At 31.7% G+C, this 27,970-nt stretch overlaps 1 protein-coding gene across 1 annotated transcript; it reads right to left on the bottom strand.

Annotated features, from left to right (window-relative positions):
* Positions 1 to 964: 964 nt before the first annotated feature.
* LOC129971260 (cytochrome P450 2J2-like) lies at positions 965 to 22,171 on the bottom strand. Its single transcript, XM_056084854.1, has 8 exons — positions 21,424 to 22,171; positions 19,137 to 19,261; positions 16,284 to 16,393; positions 11,653 to 11,954; positions 8,293 to 8,411; positions 6,783 to 7,038; positions 2,902 to 3,089; positions 965 to 1,387 (listed from the first exon to the last, which is right to left on the bottom strand). Exons 1-8 carry the CDS (start codon positions 21,678 to 21,680, stop codon positions 1,209 to 1,211), a joined length of 1,536 nt encoding a protein of 511 aa, XP_055940829.1. The 5' UTR covers positions 21,681 to 22,171; the 3' UTR covers positions 965 to 1,208.
* Positions 22,172 to 27,970: the final 5,799 nt, after the last annotated feature.

Below are 27,970 nucleotides of genomic sequence, written 5' to 3'. Positions count from 1 at the left end.
GATTTCTCTGAATTCGAAAAACACATTTTTGATGTTATGTCTGTCTGTCAGTCTCTCTGTGAACACGAATGTTATGTAAGGCATTTGTGAATTGTGGTCTTAGCCAAGATCGACAATTTTATACTGAGAGAAGGGGTGGTAAGACCAACATTAGAGAGTATGCGATAAAGTTTCTAGGAGACCATTCCCGTTAGTTTCATTTAATTGCAAGGGACTAAATCTTTTTTCTATAAATAACTACGCCATTTTAAAATAATGCATCACATTTCTGTAATTTATTTTTCCTGGTGCTTTGTTTATATACATATTATCAAATAAGTTAATTAAGCTATTAATAAACTTTCTCAACTCTGGGTTTTAATATTCTTATCATTAGGGCTTCTGAACATGACAATTACCATTCTTTTTATTGTATCAATAATCAAATAAAGTTATGTCAATCATTTTTTTGCAATCCCTTCCGTTTTGTTCTCTTCAATTCTCTGTGATTTTTTACACATTGGCAAGGTTACTGATACGAATTGATGGATGAACTTCTAAGATAAGTTTGACAGCTATGATATACACGAGGTATTTCTAGGTCAGAGTAAATGAAAGATAATATTTTTTTTTTTAATCAGTAAGCTTATCTTTAAATAAAAGAATGATAAAAACAGCAAATATTCTTTTAAAATGGTAATCTTGAACAAATATTTCCTGCATTCATGCCATGTTTTAATCATTTAAGTCAACGTTACTTTGTTATGTCGACTATCGTTATGTGTATAAGTCAACTAAATATATGTACAAGTACAAAATACAAACACTGTAACGTAGTTATGTGTATAAGTCAACTAAATATATGTACAAGTACAAAATACAAACACTGTAACGTAATATTATCAAACTTTCGTTAGAGAATGAAGTATTATTAAATGTTTTAATCTTTTTATAAAAACTTGAAAAATCCATTTTTAACAATTAATAATATAATCAATAACAGTTTAATACAGTTACTTTGGAAAACATTATACAATATTCCAGGATCCATATGAGTATTTCTTATAAAACAAAAATTGTTGAAATATGATTAAACTGAAAATCATAAAATGAAGGTTCTGTTTCATTATAAAATGAACATCACTTTGAATGATTCAGGCACTATTCTTGCAGAGCTTCATTGTATGTGCTTGAAGAGTCAATGACTTGATTATAATGCAGATACTCCTTCAGTTCTTAGGAAGAAAGCACACCAAATACGGTTCCAATCTGTAAGTGAGCTTAAGCTTGGCTTCGAATGTTGGCTTTGTTCCTTCCGGAAACACTATATCAAACTTTTGAAGTATTGAGGTGAAATACAAAAACATTTCCATATTCGCCATGGATTCTCCAGGACAGACTCTTCTACCTAGAATATATAAATATAAATAGAGTTATGTATGAAGATGTCTTATTGTAATAATGATGGAGCTATGTTACATGATATCCAAAAGGAGTTATCATTGAAAATGCCAAATGATTTAAAAGTCAAATCAAAAACTGTTAATACTTCAGCTTGTAAATTTTGACAATAACTGCATTGAGTTGCCTTATATCAATAATTTTATTATTAAAAATATAGAATAATTTATGAATCAGTTTAAAAACTGATAATAATTCCGTATGTAATTTCTCTATTTTAATAATAGCCACGCTGTGTTATATGATATCTAAGCGATATTATAATTAGAAACACGAAATGATTTAAAAGTCAGCTTAAAAACTATTAAGATAGGCAGCAGGCAGAAAAGCAATACAGAACTTTGTAGGAATGTATGACCGATAGCGCCACGCGGATGAGGTAGAGAAACTGTTTTCAATGTGAGGTATGCTTACCCTTTCGAGTAGAAAGCGCACTAGTTGAGGATACATAAAAATAATGCTGGAAATGGTAGAAAATATAAAACGATATAATTAAAATGAAAAAAAAAATTATCGTATTTTGCTTCCTCAATTTCGTATAAAAAGTGAAAATTAACCAAATTTCAAAGCTCTACTAAGTAGCACTGAAAAGTAAAATTTCGGGAATTCATTTTTAAATCTGTAAAATGTTTAATACCTTTGCAGAAAGAACACTTTTGTCTTACGCAAACGCATCTCCAAACGTCAGAATATGTCGCTGACTCTTAAACGACTCAACCGGAATTCCTGTATTTTCTGGAACCTTCATTTTCCTTGACAACTGGTCACTTAATTTGTTGCCATACCGGAAATCATAGATCTGATTATCATGCAGCATTTATTAGGAATATCTACAAATCTCTTTTGTCAGTGGTAGTGTTAAAAAAAGCAGGAAAACAATAGTACATATTCAAAAAATATTGTTTAATCGCACAGATAGAAAACAGAATTCATATATCTCAGCTTACTTCTCATATACTTCTACCACAGATTTATGTTCCTCAGTCATGTCATTCTATGACAACTCATATGGCGTTGGTGTGCCCATTCTCATTATTTGGCAGCAACAATTTATAACATTCTATTCGCTTTTTCAATTTTAAAAGATTATCGCCCAATGTTTTCCCTTTTATATAATTGTTCCTTCTTATTTCTGTTTTAAGATACATTTTTAAACAAAATGAATAAAGATTGTTCTCAGAAAAAATTAACTGCTCTTTCTTAAGAGCAAAATTCTTAATGAAATCATATATAGCAGATAATAGTAAACAGATATAAGTAATTTATAACCTTGACTAATGAAGTATAAGAAATATAAGATACTTGTCCAAAGAAGTTAAATAACCCCACTAATTTGCATATCATATTTTAATACAACGTTACTTTTATATATTACTGCATTATTTATATGAAAATTGACTTTTTCTGATATTCCACAAACTTTGGAAATGACTATGTTTATTGATATGTTACAAAAGTTACCTAAAGAAAATGCCATGAAATTGCTTGACTTCACCACCGACTTTCCATCTTGACTCAAAAATCGTTCTGGCTTGAATTTGTCTGGTTCATCCCAGTATCTAGGATCGTGGTGCACGTTCCAGAAATTAGCGATTATGGTTGTTCCCTTTGGTATGTCGTATCCACCCACTGTGGTGTCCGCCAGAGTACTGTAAGTATAATGCAAAATCATAATATTTAATTGAAGAGAAAGTAATATTTATTCTTTTTCAGAAATTTATATTCGATTTTGGAAAAATTCGTCCTTTTTTTCTGTGTTTCTTAAAGGTATTAAATTAATACCAAAACTGTTTAATGGCAAATAATACGGATGAGTAACAAAACAATACGAGTATCCATGAAAAAGGCATGGCTCATTTCAAAAAAGCAGAACGTAATGTCACTTCGCACTCAGGTCTGCCACCTAATGGGTATGAAAGGTAAGGTATCAGTCATTTAACAACAGTTAAGTGTAACATGCGTCTACCGTACTCTCTGAAACACTCAATAATGTCTGACCTGTCAGAGTTCGAAAAGGGTATTGTTCAGTACAAGTTGGCAATCGCACATTCTAGGGTTGCTTTTTTTTTTTGTGACTGCGTGGGTCATGCCCCGCCAGAACTAGTTGGGAGAACTCGGAACGCGATGCTTACCGTTGGTAGCGGAGTAACTCTATGACCCTTCTCATAGTAATAAACCGCATTTTATAGAAGCATCGTTTCATCACTTATAGCTACACTGCAATTCCTTAGTTTAATTTTAATTACTTACATCGGATTATTTAGTTCATTTCCCAATCTCAATTGTGGAGCCATCATCGACCCCCACAACAGGTATGATTGTTCGAATGCGGTGCGCCGGTTACCCGAAGACGAAAAAAATATTTATATATTATTATTATTATTTTGAATGTTCAAGGAGTACTGTATCAGCCGTAATGACGGCGTACACGAAATGTGATAATGTGACATCTGCGAAGCACAATAGTTGACGGAGGAAAAAAGCTTACCGAGAGGAATAAAAGAGCGTTGACTCGCATAGTGGCCCGGAAGCACAAACAACCTTTATCCCAGATAACGTCTGAGATAAGTAATCATACCTGGAACCCTATTTCATCAAAAATTGTACAAAGAAAATTCCATGATTCGAATGTTTATGAAAGAGTTGCAATTCATAAACTATTGGCGTATCACATCTTGCTTTTCTGCAATGTCAATGGTGTAAAACAGACAGAATTGGACTCCACAACAGTGGCAACAAGTTACTTGGTCTAATGAATCAACCTTCACCCTATTTAGACAGCTGGAAATTTTATGTTGAGAATGCCCATAGAAGCATTTTCTCCTGACTCCTCTTTTTGATTGTAAAGCATGAAAACGGTTCCTTTATGGTATTAGGTACGATATTTTGACGTAGCATTGGGTCATTTATTACTCTTCATGGGAATATTGCAGTTGCTCACTATGTTGATTATCTCTTCAAGACTACACAATAGCTGAGACCAAAATGCCACTTGTCAAAATCAGCCGAAATTATAACTTCAAAAGTCCCTTAAAAGTGCAGTTCTCACGAAGGAAATCAAAAACACAGGACTCAGACGGACGCTACACATTTCTGACTCTTCAGTGATTATTTATATGCTTATACATGTCATACAGATGTTCTCCATGTAATTTATCTTTTTTTCAATTAGTAATCTCATTTTCCTGTAAATTTAACTCAAAGTCACCATTTGTTTAAGTATTCTTGTCCCCTCCATCCAATTATTACTTCATCAAAAAATTAAATACAGTCGTATAGGATTTGACACCGATGGGATTCTCTCTCTGGAGAACCCTGGATAGTCTGTCGTCTCTTTCTTTCTAACAACAATTTTCTTTCTTTTTTTTTCCCTTCCACCTTGTGCTCATCCAACTGGTTAGATAACAGTGTTATAGGCACCGGGGGCACAGGATGGCGTTATGTTATGTTATGTCGATATTCTGCGAGATCAGGTGCATCTTTTTCTCCGCACTTTATTTCCCGGAGAATGCCTACTTTATCAAGACGACAATAGTCATCCACGCAACTAAAATCATCCAAAATAGTTTGAAGTGCATGAAAAGGAAAAAAAAAACACTTGTTTGATCACCTCAGTCTCCTGACTTGAACATTTGTAAGGATATTTGGAGTCAAAACTCCGTGATTGATTTCCTCCACCATCTACGCTTTGGAAATTAAAGATTGCTCTTTAAGAAAAATGGCTTCATATTCCATTAAATGATGTTCAAGACTTCTATGTATCCATCCTACGTCGCATGCAATCTGTAATTAAGGCAAAGGAGGGTCTAACCCTTTCCTAATAAAGCATTTCTCTTATTTCAAGGGTGTCATTATTTTGTCATTCATCTGTAAGTTGATATACTAGCCGTCGTATATACAAAGAATATCCAATATAACTTGTGTGCATAAGAAAATGTGTGTACATATATACTGTAGCTTTTGTGCATATGTAAATATGAGTTATATCTTTATAAATAAATACCACAAAAAGAATTAGATCGATTGTTATACATAAATATTTTAAAATAAATTGAGTTAGAGTTATTTATTTTTAAAAATTATTCTTTTATTTCAGAATTACAATTGGCTCATAACTTTATTAGAAGAGAGAATGAACTGTGTTTTTTGGTTGCCAGACCTATAATTTACCTCTTCTCGAAAAATAATTAAAATTCTCTTCAGGAAAAATCATCCCATGTGAATTCCAGTCGAATGAAAAAAAGTGTGAAAGAAGCCAGTCAAAGTGGAATTTGCTGTATTCTTTTGTGAAACCATAGGCAATGATTTTGAAAATCGCCTGCCAGTATCGTATAGCGTCTCTAACTGAGCAAAATGTCAAAAATTTATGTCGATTAAAACCCACTAATCAGTATCTCGCCAACAAATGCAATCGCCAGTGACAGAAAGGACCAACGGGATTGGTCTTCCCAAAACTTTCTCGCATACTCTCTAATAAATTTGCCATGCCAGAGAATGCCTTATATTGCCTTTTCGTACAATAGTTACGAAATATTAACACTTGAGTGAATTTAGCATTTTTACTGAATCTATCGTATCATACTTGGCGAGTTTTTTTGGCGATTAATCCCTGGCATATGTTAATAGTATCCAAAAACGGAATTGGTGTTTTAGACACGCTTTTTGAACTGATTGAAACAAAAATTTAACAAAAAACTGCACTTATAGTCACTAATTCCCAAACCAAATTCGATATATTTGAGTCATTTCATTTTTGAAATATCGCGTTTGCTTATTTCTGAAAGTACAGACAGTCAACCCGTAGTTGGATTTGGCTCAAAATTTGACAAATGTCTATACAATAGATAAATTTGTGCATCGAATTTTATCGATATAGCTCTCTGCATTTTGTAGTTATCGTGTTAACTTATATTCAAACAGCCGGACAGACAGACAGACTTCCCCTGAACGGATTTTATTCAAAATTTGACAGAAATCTGCAAATTCGGTGTAAAGACCGTATACCAAATTTCAACCATCTAGATTAAATCATTTATGAGTTATCTTTGTCTCAGACAGTTAGAATGACATATGGACATTTTCTAAAAATGTGTTTTTCGAACTCAGGGACATCTAAAATGTGGAGATTCGTCAAAATCTCAAATTCGAATATTTTGACAATTACTATACTTTCTCTATACTGCGTATACGGGAAAATAAAAAATGGTACTGTAGACTTAATTCGTTTTTCAGCATACAGTGTAAGAAATTATTAGTTCTTGACCTTTTACAATGAATTTATAGCAATTAGTAAAAACATTTCATTTGAAAAAAAGAGTATACATCATTTATTGGAAACTTACTAATGCACTACATCCAATGGAACTATACTCTTCCATCTCATAAGTTCCAAGATAACGGCATGAATGTATGGCATACGTTTGATGTCCATGTACTCGGGCTGCTTTTCAGTACCCAAGACGTCCATTATCTCTTGCTGGACTTTTTTTTGGACATCGGGAAAAGCAGCCATGCAGTAAACAAACCAGTGAATGGAAGTGCGGACAGTTTCACTGCCTGCGTCGAAGACATCCATGACATTGCTACGTAACATCTCCTCTGAAAAAGGCGAAAGATAAGTCTCATATGAAAATACACTCAATATAATTTGAGGGAAGTCATATCACTGATTCTCCGACCTGCCTCGAAGGCACACGGATGAAAAAAAAAAAAAAAAAAAAAAAAAACTGAATCACCGGATCGCTGCTACAACAACACTGGCGGGAGCTGTAGTTGAGTCCTAAGAACCATCACCAGCCACGATAGAACCCTTCCCTTAGGAAATACGTCCCGTCATCGATGGGAGAAGCCAGAATCTCACCTTTTCGTGTACTCTCCAGGGTGGCGAGATCCAACCACCATACCGGAAGAATCTCTTCCTCTTTTCGAGGTACACCCCCGGGGGGGAATAAAATTTAAGAGAAAGTATATTTCATAATACTAGTCGCCTTCGACAACCAACTTCTTCGCCCAGATTATTTATTTTTTAAGTTGTTAAATAATTAGCATGCAATAGTTTTTTTTTTTTTTTTTTTTTTTTTACATTTTAATTTGCTTATTTGATACGATCGAAAAACATGAATTTAACAGAATAAATTATAACGCATGCAAATAAAAAAGTGTGCATACAATAAAATAAAAGCAGAAATGAAAATCCTATTTCAGGTTTAAATTACAAAGAAAGCCATTTTTAATATTAATTTTAACACTGGCTAAAGCATGAGATTAAATGTTTTAATGAATGAGTTTGAATTTCATCAAAACATTAAAAACACTCTAACAGATGGTGCATTCAATTAAATTTAAAAAATGTATTAAAAATTTAAGAAAATTATACAGAAGTGAAACTAACATTCTTAAAAGGTAATATTTTAAGATAATATGAAGAATATTTTTGTAAAATAAATGTTTTTAAAGATATGAACATCCATTTCCGGGGGCAAGTCATAATGATTACCGATCTAGCAACGATTAAATTTATTTTATCACTCGATTAAACGTCCTCTTTATACTTATTTCTTGATTTCTTTTAAACCCTCATTCTTCTGGCTAAATGGAGTTTTAGGACTTCAAAGTAATTGGTAGTTATGTTGAAAAATAGTTAATTGGCCACATTTTCATTTTTGTTTCGTATCAAATTATGTACAAAATTATGGCATTGCCATTATTATGTCAAAACTATGGCAATTGTTGATATCCCCTCGTACCATGTAATATTATTACATAATTCAAATGGGTAAAAAGCTTCTTTTCAGTAAATGTTGAAAGGGTGTTAATCATGGTAATAAAGAAACATTTAACTTATAGACTTACCACTGAAAGAGCTGTCCGGATTTTTATCTTTTTGTGTGTCTATTTCTACTAAGTATCGGTCGATAAAATCTCGTATATTTGAAGGATCGAAAGTTTTCTTATGTTCATCTATCTTCTTCCTGGAAATAAAGGCAACTTTTCTAGTTATATTTTGCAGATAAATCTGATAACATTTAAAAAGACACGGGGCAATGCGGGGGTGATCTGAAACATGGAGATCCATCATAATTTCGAGCTTGGATATTTTGACGATTACAATAATTTCTTTTTTGTGCTCTTCATATACGAGAAAATGAAATAATGCGAACTAAAAAAGCTCAGCATAAGAAAAATTGCAACTACAGAGTATATATATATATTGAACGTTAAGCGCGTGAAAGCGATTCCATATGAATTGATTTCATAGCGCGTATTTTCTGAGCATGTATATGATGTTACCCTACCATTAATTTATAGATGAAAGGTTTTCGTTTAAATAAGCAGGTTCTTTTTACGCTTGTGAATGAAGTAATGATGTGGGATGTGATTAACCACAAAAAAATACCTCGCCCTGCTTTAGCATTTGGAGTAATCTGGATGATCGGAAATAGCATTGCAATGATTAAATTATAAATTCCATTATGGAATGGTTTATGCTTTCACGCTTTAAACAGAAGAACAGTTTGTCATCAGGGTGAGGGGAATTCAATATTGTATATGAGAAATATGTACATCATTATTGTACTCAGCAGGGGAGAGAACAAACCATCGCACAGAAAGATTCTCATTTCCATATCTGAGGCTCCTCCTGTTAGACAATGCTGTGCAGTAGACTTACCGCCCTTCCAATTATGGAACGCGATTTTTACGAGAGGGGCTGGGCTTTGGGAGGTGCTGGTGCACAGAAATCTAATTACTGTTTCCTGCCTTCCGCTGCACGATGATGGATATTCTATTAACACAAATGGCTCCTTTGTGATATATACGATATCCCAAAAGATGGGTTATTATACACTCATGTCCATAAATTAAGGATAATTCAGAGTTACGTGGAAATTGTACTTTAAAATGCATATATCACCCATAAAATGACTACACACATCTTCAAAAATCATATGCAAATTGCAGGAAGTCACCAAATGAAACCGATAGTACACGTCACAATGACGAGAGTGCAAGACAGTGATGTATAAGGAATACAGGCAAAGAAGTAAAATTGTTCGTAAGCCTTTCAGTGCCATAACCGCATAGTTATGACACAAAGGACGCATTTGGATGATTTTTTAAGTGGTAGAATTATCGGCAGTCTGGAATGTAGGCGTACCCAGCTGGAAGTATCCGAGGAACTTGGAATCGCCCAGAGTGTCATCTCCAGGCTTTGGCAATGATTCCAAGATTATGTCCTGTCTCGTCAGATCTCTTCAACCACTGGTACGACAGTTTCAAGGCAGACCGTGTACAGATGTTTAGGGCAGATTGGTCTATATGCTCGTAAGCCTGTCAGATGTATTCCACTTATTGCAACTCACTTGCGGTTAGCCTAGAGTAGAGAGCATGAATTGTGGACACCACAACAGTGGGCTAGTGTGATATTTTCCGACGAGTCCAGATTCAGCTTGCAGTCTGATTCTCGCCGAACTTTCATATGGAGAGCGCCAAATATCCATTACCACCAACAGAACATCATTGAACGACACCGTTACAGTGGTGCAGGATTGCTCGTTTGGGGAGGAATTATTCTGGGTTCCAGAACTGACCTGCATGTTCAAATTGGAACCATGATGGGCCAAATCTATTGGGACGTCATTCTGGAGCAACATATACGTTTGTTTCGGGCGCCATGGGCGCAGAATTCGTGTTTATGCATGACAACATCCATCCTCACCATGCAAACATCGTAAGCGAATGCCTTCGATCGGAGGATATCACCCGTATGGACTGACCAGCATTCTCACCGGACTTGAATCCAGTCGAGCATGTATGGGACATATTTGGTCGACGAGTTTCAACTCGTCAACCACCTCCTACATGTCTACCTGAACATCGGAGAGCATTGCTTGATGAGTGGTGTAATATTCCCCAAGATCAGATCGATAATTTGATACTCAGCATGCCTAGGCGTTGTACGTACTGTATTGCATTATCTGGGAGACATACTATTTATTAACCATCATACCAACCATGTAATATTGCTTTTTATAAATATGTGTTTTTTTGTTGTTGTTTTTTTTTGGTAATTTACACCAGGGAGCAAAAAATCGCAATTTTTATTAATGATATCAAACATATAGCATCTTTTTTGCTCTTTACCTTTTGTTTAATAAATAGGCTTCGCAAATATGTCACATTTGTTTTACTTCTGACTCTTTCTTTTCCTGAACATGCATTATCTTTAATTTATGGACATGAGTGTATTTAAATACAGTGCAACATACAGAAACGTCATTTGTAAAAATAGCATAGAGATGTAAACATAAATAGTATTTCTTTATCTGCCAACTAAGTAAAAGAAAAAATGCAACAGGAAAAGTAGAGCAAAGACTTAAAGAGATGCAAACTCATAACAATATAGTGGCATGAATAGAATCTAACGACACGTACACAGTTTTGAACGAAGTCCTTTGATCAAAAGGTTTAATGGTGATATAACATTTTACTTGTCGTTGTGCTGTAGTTATAATTATCTTTAATGCTGCTTAAGACTTAAAGTGAAACTTTTGCCAGTATGAACATGGAACTCGAATGCATTAGAACCGACCCTCCGATATCGCCCTCATCATCTGATCATGGTTCAAAAGCAGACGGTCGATCCTAAATATGCTCTGAATATCTTCAAAACTATACATAAATATAATAAATATTAAAAATGCAATACAATTAAAATCCAATATATATTTAAAAGAACCAATGCAAAAAAAAAAAAAAATGTAATGGTACAAAGTATCTCCTCAAGACTAACTGAGCTGCATGAAACATAAACAACTTCTTAAAGTCTGCTGTTTTGAAACGACCTCTTAATTTTAAACTGGGTCAGATGAGGAGGGCGACAGCTGCACCGGTTACTCATGAATGAATGAATGTTGGATGTTCGACAGAATTAATTCGTCCCCGCCTTCATACACGGCAAATCTTACATAAAATCAAGTCCCAAACCCGGGATCCATAGCAGTCTCGGTCCAGAAACCGAGACTATAGTAGCTTCTTCATCCGAGAAAACCAATAAAAAACGTCATCATGGCAATTTCGTAGCAGTTCACGCATTTCATTTTCAATTTTTTTAATCATTCATAACTGTATTATAGGCAAATGAAACTTTCTTTTTAATTCAACAAAAGCTAGACTAGGAATGCGTTCTAGAAAAATAATAATTGACATACGTACTGAAAAAACGATGTGTAATTCTTTACCACATTTTCGACATGTGGATTAGATACCAACTTTTTGGCAACAGGGATTTTCTGCATCCATGGGAATAATGTATCCAAAGAAGTTTGACTGGCGGCTTCGAATTCCTGTTCCACATTTTTGTCCAGGAATTGCCGTTCGGGATGATCGTACTCGTATCTCTTCCCAAATATCAGAGCACAGATGTTATTGGATATGCTTGGCGACAGGGGTTGCTTCACATCCAGGGGCTCGCCGTTATGACTTCTTAATACCGCTATAAAATGGTTAATTTCATCCTGAAAAAAATAATATTTATTTATATCAGACAATGACCAGATTTCAGAATCGCGATATATCCTCTAAAATAAATCATTAGCTGTATTATAGGTACATTATTTATTAAAATTTATTATATGTACATTATTTATCAAAATTTATTAGAATTAATAAAGGATGTTGTAATGCTTGTATAATATTGTTGAAAATATATATATATATATATAAATTATCTAATGAATTTTTATAATTATACAAATTTATATTTTAATAATTAATTAATAATAATATAAATTAGGTATAATATTAGTTTTATCAGTTTATATAATATTATTTATTTATTGAAGATTTAGCTATTCGACATTACTGCTTCAAATATTTTAATTTCAATTTTACTCGCAACCTTCAGAGACCAGCTGTTCGCTCTTCTTATTTAAAGTTTTAATTTGATAATGTCAACCAATTTTGATAAACTTCGTCTTACAGCTCGAAATGAAAGTACTTTTTTTTTAATTAAATTTGCCCTAGAAACATTCCTGTTGGTCAGCTGTGCTTGCAAAACAGCTAAATCGCTATGGTTGTTAAGCCTGCGGGCACTACAAAAACTTTATTTTTCGCGCTCTCCAGTCTTTACTTACGCTATACTTTATTTAGTGAAAAAATAAACGCTATTATTGCTATTTCTCTTGTATGGCGTTTTCAAAAGGATGGGTGGAAAACATTAAAGGAAAAACTAGTCATTGTAAATATATATATATATATATAATATGCCGGCGTCCCGATATATATATATATATAATACGCCGGCGTCCCGATATATATATATATATATATAATATGCCGGCGTCCAGATATATATATATATATATAATATGCCAGCGTCCCGATATATATATACATATAATATGCCAGCGTCCCGATATATATATATATATATATATAATACGCCAGCGTCCCGATATATATATATACATATATAATATGCCAGCGTCCCGATATATATATATATATATATATATATATATATATATATATATCTAATATATAAAATTCTCGTGTCACAGTTTTCGTTGCCATACTCCTCCGAAACGGCTTGACCGATTTTGATGAAATTTTTTGTGCTTATCCGGTATCTATGAGAATCGGCCAACATCTATTTTTCATCCCCCTAAATGTTAGGGGTAGTCCATTATTAATTAAAAACTAACTTTCCCGCCAAAAAAATCTTCCATTTTTCCCAACGCCAACTTTTCCGCCAAAAAAATCTTCCATTTTCCCCATCGCCAAATAAGTAAGGCATCAGTTGTTTTTTTCTCCCAACAGTAATTAGGCTAGGGTTAACATTTTTCGACGGATTATTTCAAACGATTCTGTTTATTTTCTTAATGTTTTATGCATTTAAAATTAAACATTGTTAATTAATCCATGTTTCACATTCATTCTGAAGTACTTTTGAATTAAAATAACACAGAATAAAGGAAATTAAAAATGTCTAATCTGCATAGCGTTACCCCAACTGGCGTAGAAAAATTTACGCATTTGCGTTGACGTAACTGGCGAAGAAAATCCACGCATGCGCATTGTTCTGATTGTTGGCATGACAACCAACGGACGATTTAAATTATTTTTAGGTTAGTTGCATGCTTTTGTAAGTAAAATGTATTTATGTTAGTTATATATTTTTTGTATATGCTTATAGTTTTAAGTACATCGTTTTTTAAGTAGATTTTTTTAAACCTGTTTTCGACCGATTATTTTAAACGATTCATTTTATTTTCTTAGTGTTTGATGCATTTAAAATTAAACATTGTTAATGAATCGATCTGTTCATGATGAATCTGAGAAATTTTTGTTGACAAATTCTTGAGATATTACATAAATTAAGAAAGATATTCTTTAGTGACCATAAAGTTTAAACGCTCAGTGACTCTATTATCAGTAATCATATTATTAAAAAAAATGCTTTGTTTCAGTAAAAAATATTATATTAATTGCAGATTAATCATTTACACTGTAATTTAAAGCATAATTTCTACGAGGGGTAACAGAAAATTAGAGAGATATATATCACGCTATAACTGAAGGCCTTTATAATATTATGAGTGAATTATATGACTATCAAAATTTGAAGTTTTAAAATATTTTGCTGAAGAATCTATTAAAGTTGGAATTGCGTAAAATGTTTAATGGTACGACCGGAGTTTTATCCCCTGCTTGGCGAAATTTTTAAAAATCGCAAACAACGGCCTTGCGAAATGTTCAAAAGCAAAGAAGCAGATGTTCAATTATAGTGCATAATAAAGATTGCCAGCTTTGGTGCGTTATCGCAACTTGGCGAAGAAGGGGGTTAAACTCCGGTTAAAGCTATTTAATTATTAAAATTTAAACGAACATTAAGATTGGCGAACCGGCTGGTCGCCAAAGGCGGCTAGTATATATATATATATATATATATATATATATATATATATATATATATATATATATATATATATATATATATATATATATATATATAATATGCCAGCGTCCCGATAGATATATATATATATATATATATATAATATGCCAGCGTCCCGATATATATATATATATTCGAGTCCCAGTTCGGACATGGTTGCTCTCTTCCTTGTGTTCTCTCTGTGAAGGGCGTGAATGAGCCCCCCTGTAAAAAGGGGTTGTGCTAGCGAGTGTGTGGCGGTGCTATCTTCATTTGCGTTAGAAGTCAGACTTCGGCTCTCGGGTGCTCAGGTGTCTTTGCCCTCAGAAGCTACTGCGCAAAAAATTTGGCTTAAATAGTCACACGGCAAAATATATATATAGTATTTTCTTTATAATTTGGAACATGGTGTTATTTATAGTGCAATAAACATAGGTTTTCTGTTTTCTAAACTGAGCTTTTACTAATCTTGCGTTTTTATTATTCCGGCAGTCATTTGGTCTCGTATCTACCGGATTACTGAGAGTTATACTTTAATTTATGCAGAGCAAAGATAAAACAGAAAGGGAAAAGATAAATCCTGAAAAGAATTTCTTTCATTGCTTGTGTGTAAAATCCGGAGAAAAACTATATGAAAATAATAAGATGCAGAAAACTAATTTGTTATATCTATGGTAAACAAAAATTGCTGTTTGGAAAGGATGGATTACAACATTTGGCACTGAAATGCTCTAGTTGCAACTCTTGGCGTTAAAATCTCGATGAATCGAAATATTATCGCCAAATCTAAGAGTAGACATTAGCTGGACTTTCAATGACAGTTACATAAAGGTACTTTTCAAAGAATTGCCAAGATAGTTGAAAACAGTCATATTTCGAAAACTGAAGTATGTATGTGCGATTTTTCCTTTTCTTGATATTCTCGCATTTCATTTCTGCCTCATTTTTATGCAGTTCGTCGTTTCTGATTGATATTTGTAGAGCTAGTATTAGTCGAATTCAATTAGATTAATATCACAATTTGCTATTATACCTATATTATTTAAAGAAGTACCTGGTTGTAATCAGTTGACGATAATAACTTTTATGATAGAAACTGTCTTTGTAAACTTCAATACGTCGTCAGCAGAATAAGTTTACCCTTTCGATGAACTATGCTTACTACTTTAAGTTTGCCTTTTATATTCATGTTTTGGAGGTATTAAGTTGAACAAAACTTGGAACCCACAGCAAATTCGATGCAAAAAGATTATTCCAACAATCGACTACAACCCAGAATTAGAAATAAAAAATGCTTTGAATAAAGGTAATAAAGAAAGCAATATGTACGAGGTAATCTCATTACCTGCTCAGGAAAGGAATATTTAACATACTTATTTATCAAGACATATGTCCATAACAGGCTATCCTCTGAGACTCTTTTAGTGTAATGTTATAATGTTAAATGATAGGTATATACAATAGAAAATTTATTTGTTATAATTAATCCTTTGACTTATAATTAATCCTTTTTAACAAATTTTTGTTTGGGATATTTATTATTATTACAATTTATATAAGTACATAAAGAAAAACTAACAATTTGTGTTCAAGTAAATTTTGTTTTTTGAATTAAGTAAAAGAGCTTAACTGCTATTTTTTTAAATGTAAACATCAATTTTGACGACATTTATTCCTGATATTTTGATGTATGAGCCAGACTTCTTAATACAACAATTATAAACGTTCCATTTTGTAACATAGTTCTTATTTCTAATCTCGAAACTAATCTGCCAAAGATATAGATTCAACTTGATCCAAATCTCTTTCTATATAGGATTAAATCCGGAAATAAAAAATGGAACTGGTTTCGATAATATTTGTTATAATAATGTTAATATAGATTAGGTCTTTGCATTTTAAATCTTACCATTATATCTTCTTCGATTTTTGTTTTTCCTAGACCAAGGTCCTTCATTGATTGCACCACGAATCTACGTTGTTCTTTCCAAGCATGAAAATTTCCTCCAAAAAATGCACCTAAAATGGCAAAAGTTTATTATTTCATCAATAATAACTTGTTAATTTCATATTTAGTCTTTTTGTAACATTTATTTATCAACTCTCCACATAAAGAAACGAATTCTTATCCTCTAACCGATGTCCGGTTTGATTCCTTCTTCAGCTGCGATTACACGAGTAATTCTATTGACCTTTATTGTTCCATTCTTTAGAGAAAATCGTATTCTTCATAAACTGCGTTAAAGTTTCATCAGCCCAGGGAAAAACAGGATTATTTTTGCCGAAATGAAGAAATAATGGCTAAATGGAGAGGAATAAAGACACACTCAAGTCACTATGAGGAATTTAGTGCGTATTTAAAAGGAATCAAGGAATGGCAAAATGCCGGATACGATATCGTGCTACAAAATATGATGATCATTTTACATAACAGTTTTTGTTGAAAATTTCTACAGTCTACTACCTCTAGTTTAGTTATATTTCCATTTTTCTGGTTATATGATCTGGTATCATATCAAAATCATAAATTGAGAAATGAAAGCATTGAGCCGTTTTTCTTCTTCATAAATCAGTTTTAATCAGAAACAGGCTTTTCTGTCACCATAATACCTTTCGTATTCTTGTCATCAAGAATACGACCTTTCATCAAATTCTTGAATTCCTAAATGGGAATCAGAAATCATTCATTAAACTTTTTTTGGTTCTACTTCTTTAAAGACTGAAGTAAAACTAAGAACAATAGCTTGTCTTCTTCGGTAGTTCCAAAGGTACTTGCTCATTTTTAAGACCGAGTGATAAATAGCCAAAAAATGCAAACCTCGCGACCATCTTGGCGGTATCTTACGTATAATGGAACTTTTGTGTTTTTGGTGTATTCTGAAAATCATCCAAATAAAATTATCTTGGGGTAATATTCAAATCGCCAAATAATCTAAGAATGCAACCATCTTGGCGAAATCTTGTTATCATATTGTTTGCCAACGGATTCTAAAACCCACCGTGCTTTTTTCATGCGTTAGGATGCGTTTAATTCGACAAAATAGGGGTGAGAGGAAAGATGACAGGAAGAGATGTTTACATTTAACAATAAAGTACATTTCGGAAATACGCACATCCTTCCGTGTCTCACCCCTTAGTGCGATGGAATGTGCGGTCGTCTGAGGATACGTATGTGTAATAGAGCTAGACCTGGAATAGAAATCCTGGCATCTTATGTTTAATAGAGTTTAGTGATCATGGCAAAATCGTAAATTAAACCCATTTTTTTTTTTTGATGATCTTATGATAGATGCGATTTATAATTAAAACTCAAACTAGACTTCCAATGTTGCTGGTTTGGATAATATCCATTCTTGCCATAAATAGACAGGTATTTCTCTGCAATTGGCTACGAAAAATAACAATAATCGATCTTCTTGAGTAAATTTTTATACTCATTTTGACAAAACTTTCCTACAGACCTTGATTATTAATCATCTGACCAGTATAGCTGAAGATATCACAGTAGCTACTAAGGCAAGATTGCTGGCATCGATCCGAAACACAAAACTGTCTCTTCTTCAGACTGAAACAACTAGAAAAGAATATTCAAAACAGTTTGTAATTTGTACCTGATCGGAGATAGATCTCCTTCAAATAGAGTTTTGAAAATGAAATTAATTTAAAAGTTTTTTAATCAAACATTAAACGTCCATCTAAAAACATCAACTTGTTATAAGTAGTTTACAATCCAATTTTTAAAAAGTGGTAAAAGATTTCTTCTTTTTTAAGGCCAATAATTTTTTATGCTAGTCCTTCAGAAATTCCTAAATTTTCTAAGTTTTTAATTCTTTGAAAACTAAATAAATGGATATAATTCTTTCATAGAATTTTATTTAAGTAGGCTTAGATCGCTTATATTGCTAAGTTAAAAAGTTCCGGAACGAATTTTTTTAAGGAAGAAGAATACTGGTAGGAACAATTTATTTGGTATTTCCGAAATGCTCTATTCAATTATGTAATCACTTTTGTAATCAATCACATAATGATATAAATGAGGATTACAAGTCAACTTCTGCCATCTCTTCCAGTGCTGCGTCGCTGTACTTCTTCAGAATTTGAGAATCGTTTCCTTTTAAACAAATCCTTCTTTAGATTAAAAAGACACAAGCAGCAATATCAGAAGAATAACTTGGTTGTAGAAGTACTGGAATATGATGTTTCGGTAGATAATTTGACATAAATGTGAATTGTGAACGCTCTTTCATAAAGAAACACTACAATTTGGGAAGTTTGAGCAATATTAATTAAAAGCTATATATATATATATGAGCGTTATGTGTAAAACCAGTTCTGACTAGGCTTAATATACTACTTTTCGTTTGCTCTGACGAAAATGATATAATTTTGTTGAATTTAAGTGATATTTTACCAATTCTGGTAGTGTTTGGAGTTCTTGCTCTCGCCGCCCGTCAGTACATTTTGTGTGTGTCTGTTGATATATTGCGAAATTGCATCAATCTAATATGTTAATATTTATTATCAAAAAGTTACTTTAGTCCAGATGTCTGAATTCTAGGGTATCTTTATTTTGATCTGAAATATTACTAAAATTTATCCAATTTATTTAAAAAATATATAAATAGTTAGGAACATTTTTAACGTAATTGAATCATTGAATATGTTAAATAATTTTCACACCTTTATTTTTAAATATGAACTTTAAAAACTGGTTATACTTTAATTTTGAAAAGTAATATATAAGGGGTAGATCCAAGCTTACTTTTAGGATTTAGTATAGCTAGTGCACTATCAGGTGGCCGACCCAGGAACTCTGTTTTATTATATGCTTCTTTTATAACTTCAGCTCCATGCAGCACAACAATGTTTTGCGATCCTAATTTCAAACTAAATAAATGGAACTCATAAAGAAGCTGCATCATTACATAAATTATTCAAAAAATAATATTTCACAATTATTATGAATAATTTAGAAATTTCTATTCAGAGATCTAATTCTGATTTTTTTTTTTTAAAAGAGGCTATTAAAAAAATGAGAATATAACATAAAAATTCAACAGTGTTAGTAGGTCATAAGCTGAACGCAATATTAGATACTACAATAAAATGAGAAAAGAACTAAAACTTCTAGAAATGCGAGAAAAATTCTGATTCTCATTTTATTTTAGACAAAATGTACTATAGTAGACTCTCAGTAATCCTGCACTGCACCAATCTGGCTCCTCTTATTGTTCGTCGTTTTGAAGAAACAAGAGAATAAAATTAAAGGAAAAATAAAGTCACTGCATGTGGATTACAGTGACCTTGGTAGGTAAATATCAGGACTTTCTTTCAAGACAAGAGTAATATATCAAGATTATATTTTGTAATATTTATTATATATATAATATAATTTCCATTATAATTTGTACATTTATGTAATATTTTGTACAATAATTATAGGTGTTGCTGGTAAAATACGCTTTTTAAAATGAACGTCAACTAATCCACGCTTTTTAAAATGAACGTCAACTAATCCACGCTTTTGTAGCAGTAACCCTTTGGTTTGATGTCTACCAGATTACTGAGAGTCTATTGCATTTCCTTTACTAAACTGCAATGAAATAAATAAACTGCATATTTTAAAATTTGATTTTTTTAATTCCAGCGTTTAAATATTTTGAAAATAAGAAAAGTTTCAGCCTTACTATTAATTTATAATACATTAGCTGAAGTCTGAGTATTAAATTTAAATTTCTAATCTGTGTTTATATTGTAAAAACTAAAATAATATCACATTTTGATTAATTGTGAAATTTTCCATATAATGCAAGAATAACTTCTTATATCGAAAGATCATAGCTACTTTTGATGTTCCCAGCTCTTTATTTCTGACGTTGTTCAAGTTGATTTTTTCTTTTTTACTAAGTAAAAACTTAAGGTTTAATTAATTATCCCAAAACCTTTAATTAGAAATTCAACGTGAGCAAAATTTTAACCATGTTTTGCATGCAGAGAAATAAGAATATATTTCATTGTTGTACGCGGCGAAAGCACAATACATCCATAAACAAACTCTTTTAAAATACTTATTTTTATTGCAAAAACTTATTTTTGATAAAATGTTGTTAAAAAAATTTACCGTCTGCAATTTTGCTTTTAATTGTAAATAAGCTTTAGAATTCTTCTGAAACTGATAAAAAAACGTTGCCAAAAATATTTTTAAGAAACGGAAATATCAAAAAAAAAGTTACGTTAGTTCAACTTTTCACCGTTGCTTACAAACAAAATATCAATATCCTCATTGGAAATTTATCAATTATTTATTAAATTTTAAAAATTGTCAAAAATTGAAAAAAATTGCACTAGAATGTAACATGGCATCATCGAAAAGGTCAAATTTTGATTTTTAAGATGCTATAAAATTATTTCTTGTGGAATAATTTGCTCCGAAAGTGTAAAAAGGGCAAATTTTTGAAGTAACTTCATATTTAATTAATTTTTACATTTTAAAAAGTTGATTGTATTCCTTGTGAAACGAATAAAATACCCCTGTTAAATAATATTTTATACATTGTAACATACTTCTTAAAAATAGTAAATACTACTGAAATTTCCTTAAAGTTTTCTGTACTTGTTAATTTATCAATTAGAGGAAAAATCAATTACTCTGACTTGTTACTGGATTAACAATCAATTAGAGGAAACTGATTTTAATTTCTTCTGATTTAACATTTGATACAGAGAACATCAAATTTTATAAGGCTATTTCAACAAATTTCAAGTTTTATGTTTCATATTATTACTAACTTGTTTATTGCCTATTTATTATTTTAAATAAAATAACCATAACATCGCAAAATTGAAGCAAATTTTTTCTCTGTGATAGTCATTATAATATCTATACCCAAAACAAACCATAAAAAATTTATGATAATTACGAAAAAATTTCGATTTAAAATATAAATATTTTATTAAGTTTTTAATAAAAAAATATAGAACTACATCATCAAAACTTAATATATTACAAAACGAAATAATTAAATAAAAAAAATATTCCGTTCACTCACCTGAACACATCACCGTATTTTTCTCCAAGTTCAGTTAAATCCGGGAACATATCTTCAGACATGAAAGGGTAGTATCCAACAATCGGTAATCCCATGGGTCCAGGTGGATATTTACGGTTCAATCTCTTAATCAACTTAACAATCACAAACGCCAACAAAAAACCAAATATTCCTAGCGAAATTTCATATTGATGAGCTTTAAAAAATGATATTAAATCATCTATTTTCGAAATCATTGTTAAGTTTTCTAAATACATTTTAATTTCCTTCCTATTCTTTTGCAGATTTAAATTTAAAAGTATTTTTTATCAATTTTTCTGACTTGTTACTGATGGAACGCCTCAGCGATAACTCCAGATATCATTCAAACGAATATTTTTTAATGATTGATACTTCCTCTAAATAGCGGAGTTAAAATTTTAAAATAGAATCAAACGATATCGCAAGTGCAGCTGACTTTTATCTATTTTTCTTTCTGTATTTTTTTTTTTCAGTAACGTTTTGCTATTGTATGGATTCTTATTATATATTATTACTTGAATATAAAGAGGAGACAGTTACATACAAATCTTCTGAAGAATCAAAAATATCTTCTTGTAAAGTTTATCAAAATTTTTCGGCTATTCTTCGAATCCTTTTTCAGTGAAAAGTACTAGATAAATCAGAGAGAAGAAGAAAGTTCGTTTCACGGCAGACGATTTTTTTCGTTCTTTCGGTTTCGATGGCAAAAGTACAATGATGCCACGCTCGGAAATGTGTTTACAAAGTAAATAAATAAATTTTAACAAAAAAAGGGGGGTAGATAATCCGGTTGTTTTTCGACACGTGTTTCCAATTCGAAGGTCATCGTTTAAGTTATCGGAGCACTTTTTTATTTTACACGTGTTTCTAATTTGAAGGTTTATTTCGTAATTATAGTACTACTTTTTTTGGAATCATACTGCAAAAAAATAGAATTAAAAAATAAGGGATGCTGTTATATCATTTTTAAGTATAATTATAAAAATAAAACGATGAAGAAAATCAATTTAAAAAAAGCTTAATTCCATGCGAAGTGAATCTTAGTATAATGATAGCTTTTACATCTTAGATTATGTTTTTGTCTAAGGTGATAAATATGATTTTGTCTGATCATATGTCAGATGATATTGGCTAATGTCAGTTTATTTCGTTCAGATCCCAGATATGATCTAAATCTCATCTGTACTTTTCAAGTTTAATTTAGTTATATTAACGTCCCGTTTTAAAGCAACACTAGGGCTATTTTGGAACGGACCTCATAATTTTGAATAGATGCCAGATAACGAGGATGACACCTGAGCTGTCAGTCCCTCTCCAAACTTCAACACCACACCAACGGGAGGCCGTTTGGTCCAGACGGATTTAACATGCACTAGACCCTCTTACACGATGGTGCTTCGTTGGAATCGGGTGTCGAACCTGTACTTTGCAAAGCAGATTTTCAGCATTAGTGGAATTGAAAGCAATTGCATATGATTGTACTTGTATTTTTTGGCTCACTGCTGCATAATTTTGCTACTTGTTTTTTCTTAAGTAACTCAACTATTTTTCCGGCGGTATTTTTGTTTCTCCCCTTCATTTCATTTAACAAATCGCCTTTTATTATAGATCGCTGCAAACTTATAAGCCAGGTTGTGAGCCCTATTTTTCCTCAATTCATATTAAATCCTTGTCATTTTATTGATATATTCTACTAGTAAAACTCATCGTTTTTCAGAAAATATTTTTCTAGTACATCGAACATCATATTTGATATTTGAAATCCTTCTTAACAGACTTTTTATAAACCACTAAATGAGGAACTAATATTCTAAACTTACCATTAAACACATTAGACGACTCTCTAATTGAAATTTTCTTTCTTCTTTAATACACATAGCATCGATTTCTTTTTTATATAAATTTCAGATCTGTATTTTCATTGTTTGTCTTGCTCTATGTCATGATATTATAGATTAAAAAGACTATGATAATTAATATCATGTACTTCGTATCAACTATCCATGGTACAGGATGTTATTTCTGATCCAAGACAAAGGATGTGCGTATAATCCATAGTGCAAGATGTGATGATTTATGATTTAACACTCAGTAATCTGTATAGCTTATGTTCGAATTTACAAACATCATGTAGCTTTAATTTACTGTGATATTCTGTACAACTTTGAGTACAAAGGAAATCCCTGAACATTTCTTGAATGTTTCTAAATCTATACTTATAATAAAGCTCAGTGTGTGTGTGTGTGTGTGTGTGTGTGTGTGTGTGTGTGTGTGTGTGTGTGTGTGTGTGTGTGTGTGTGTGTGTGTGTGTGTGTGTGTGTGTGTGTGTGTGTGTTGGCGCTCTACAGGCAAGGTCATTTTGCATACAGCTATCAAATTTGGTACATGTATACCTTAGAGGTTGGGAATGTGCACCTGGGGTCCCTTTTTTTGAAATTTTAATTAGAATTTTAATTATTAATTAAAAACTAACTTTCCCGCCAAAAAAATCTTCCATTTTCCCCACCGCCAACTTTTCCGCCCAAAAAATCTTCCATTTTCCCCACCGCCAAATGAGTAAGGCTTCAGTTTTTTTTTTCTCCCAACAGTAATGAGGCTAGGGTTAAAATTTTTCGGTGGATTATTTCAAACGATTCTATTTATTTTCTTAATGTTTTATGCATTTAAAATTAAACATTGTTAATTAATCCTTGTAGAAAAATATAACTCTTCGCCAGATTCTGCTTTTTAAATTAAAAGAAAAATAAATCGCAGCTGCACTCATAAGCAAGACTTGAATGCTAAACATCAACTTTGTCTTTTCACCAAATAGTAGTAAGTGTTGTTTTAGTTAGTTCATTCAAGACGCAAGCGCATACCGAGGCAGGGATTAGTGATCCAAGGTCAGTTCTATTCAAGATATAATAATGATATATAATATTGATTAATTAGCTAAATCCCAGAGCTGCATTCAGCTGGCATTTCACTTCATTTATGCATTTTTAAAAAACATGAAAAAGACAAAAAATCGAAAAATAATTTTCTCTGCTGTGATTTTTGAGAAAATTCTTTTATGGATTAAGGAAAAAGCGTAATTTTGAAAAAACATGTATTAGCACTTTCGACCCTAAAAAATAATAAAAATCCTTATACCTCTCCTGAGTTCGAAAAACATTTTTAGAAAATGTCTGTCTGTGACAAAGATAATGGAAAAACTCTTATCTAGACGAATGAAATTTGGTATACGGTATTTACATCAAATTTGTAGATTTCTATCAAATTTTGCACAAAATCCGTTCAGAGGAAGTCTGTCTGTCCGTTTTCCGAATATAAGTTAACGTGATTAAAACAAAACGAAGAGGTGCTAGATAAATAAAATTCGGTACACAGACTTAACATCTATGTTGTAGACACCTGTTAAATTTTTAGCGAAATCCATGAAGGGGTTGATCTTTTGTCAGTTTGTACTTTCAGAAAATTATAAACGCGTTAACTCAAAAATACAATGACTTAAATATGTCACATTTGATATAGATTTCATGACTACAAGTGTGATTCTGTGCCAAATTTTTGTTTCAACCGGTTAGGAAAAACTCGTCTGAAACACAAGTTCGATTTTCCGATACAGTTAACCGCATACCAAAAATTAATTGCCAAAAAAACTCTAGCCTAGGATGATGTTATAGATTCAGTAAAAACACTAAATTCAAGCCAAAGATTAATATTTCTTAATACCAATACCTCGCAAGGCGTTCAGCGGGATAATATCTTTATTAGAGAGTGTACCAGAAAGTTTAAGGTAGATCATATCCGCTGGTTTAATATAAAAATGACATTGAACTGAACAAATATAAAAAAAGTTTTACCGCTTTTTTTTTTCTTTAATTTATATTTTAAAAAATCCATAATGTTTTAACATATTATATTATGCATTTACAATCAAAGTTAAATGTATTAAATATTGGATATTTACTATTTTTTTTCTCTGCTCCAAATGAATGTAACCAATTTTATTAAATCAACAAGTATCCCATTATTGTGATGCCTATAGGTTGTCGCCTATATTTTCATTTATTAGCGCATTTAGGCATTTTTTTTATCCCAGGCCATGCACATCCTGAGACCTCAATATCGATAAAACTCAATTTTTTTTTCATTTTTTTTAATTTTAATTTTAATCGACATGTTAATTATTTATTTTAATTAATTTTTATATTTTAATAACTCAGTAAAAAAATAATAATTTAATTAGTAAATTGATTTATTTTTAACATATATATATGAAAAAAATAACCTAGTAATAATTTTTTTAAATTACTTCTAATTTCTAAACTAAATTTAAAATATTAAACTTCTGTCTAACAAATAAAACCATCTTAAAACAGATAAGAAAATAATAAACTTCAAAAAATATGATATTAAAAATGAGCCTTTTATAGGACATGTCAAATGGAATGTAACATAGCTATGTGTTTTATTAAAGTAGCTAAATAAATAATTAATATTTAATACTTCAAAATTAAATGCATAATATTGCTTTAATGCTTATAATAAAGACCTGAATAATTCAGTGTTAACATGCACAATGGTACTATTTATTATTTTATATTGTGTTTCATACAATTCTATTGATTTGACAACTAAACTAACAGTATTTTTTAATCGACTCGCCTCAGATTTTGAAATAATCCGCCGAAAAATGTTAACCCTAGCCTCATTACTGTTGGGAGAAAAAAAAATTGAAGCCTTACTCATTTGGCGGTGGAGAAAATGGAAGATTTTTTTGGCGGAAAAGTTGGCGGTGGGGAAAATGGAAGATTTTTTTGGCGGGAAAGTTAGTTTTTAATTAATAATCAATGGCTTTAGGTAAATGCCTAATCTGCACAATCAGAATTCCATCATTGTTTATTTTATGGACACTCAGGTTATGAACCTCATTTACGTAACATAAAATATTTTACAGGATTGTATTATCTCATCCAATATTATAAAAATTGTCCAACCGCATAGTTTTATATAGAATTTTGCTCAACAACAGTAGATAGAAATTTGCTCATTTTGAGATCAGTGAACATCGTTAAATATAATTTTTAGGGAGGAGAGGGGGGGGGGAGGTAAATATCATTTGTTATAAATTTAAAAGTTATTTATTTTTATATTATCTAGAATTTATTCCTAGAAACATAAAATTAAAAAGGAAAAAATGACTATAAATTAAAGATTTTTTTTTCTATAGCTATTGGGCAGAGAGGATTTAAAAAGCACTGATTAATTGCCCCTAGACCAATCTTGCAAAGCTGACATGAATTTCCTTTCTTTTTAATAACTGAATGATTTCCATTTTCAATAGTAATTTACTAAAAATTACGAATTAATGACTCCAAGACCAATCCTGTAAAGTTGAAATGAATTTCTGTTCCTTTCAATAACGAACAATAAATTAATAATTTTTATAATAATTTAATAGAATGGAATCGTCTCCCCGAGACTAATCCTGTAAAACTGATGGAATCCGTTCTTTTCAAAAATAAGAAGAGAGCTATTTTGTTTTTTTCCTAATATATTAAGAGATCGCCTTTTAATCATTTGTTTTCTCTACGACCAATAATAGATACACAAGGTCATTTCGCCAACAAGGAAGTAGTCACGGGATTGGACAAACAAGTTGTTTTTTCTACCCTGAGGGGATGTTTATGACGTCATTTGCTCGTCCAGGCTTCTTAGATTGTATTTTCAGAAATTTTTTTTTAAAAAGAAACATCACTTTAAAGTAATTTTTTAACACTTTTATTTCTGGTTCGAAAGGCTTAACACTAGAACTACCGAAGTTAAATATATACCTAGTTTTACCAAACCAGTCAAATTGACGAGTTTTTCATCATCATGGTTTTCATTTTAATGTTGGCTCAGTTTAGGTAAATAAAAGAATATAATTTAATAAAAATAACATTTAATATAATAATTCATTAAATATTAATGAAAAAACCAAGATAAAAAGTTTGTATTTTCATTTATTGAGTATCCAGTTAAGACTTTTATTCTAAATTGAATCGGAATAAAATAAATCCCATCATAACGGCTGTCAAACGTTTTGGATCATTCAGTATATTTTCATAAAAAAAAAAATGTAATTCAAATTTTTCCAAGAAATGTCTTAAAGCGATGTATGAATAAATGTAAATATGTATTGATGCCTGTGGTGGTAACATCATAAGCCAGATAACAACTTCCGGAGAAGAGAGTACTCTTTTGTCTAGTGGTTACGTTACTCGGCTACGAACCCTAACGTTGCGAGTTCGAACCTCAGCCTGCACATTGGTGACCCTGGTTCTGAACAACCGCATCCTTCGTTCTACTGTCGTGGCTCCATCTACCGGCAGCAACCGCTCGCCGTCGCCCGCCATGACACTTGGCGCGATAACAACGTTCGTCGCTCGCCATAACGCTTGGCGCGATAATCACGTTCGTCGCTCGCCATAACTGGCTCGAAAAACTCTACCGACTCACTGGTGGGGGACTATTGTGGTGGTAACATCATAAGCCAGAT

The sequence above is a fragment of the Argiope bruennichi genome, chromosome 6 (assembly GCF_947563725.1).
Source record: "Argiope bruennichi chromosome 6, qqArgBrue1.1, whole genome shotgun sequence".
In the NCBI taxonomy this organism is placed as follows: Eukaryota; Metazoa; Arthropoda; class Arachnida; order Araneae; family Araneidae; genus Argiope; species Argiope bruennichi.
This window is presented reverse-complemented; position numbering and strand designations above follow the sequence as displayed.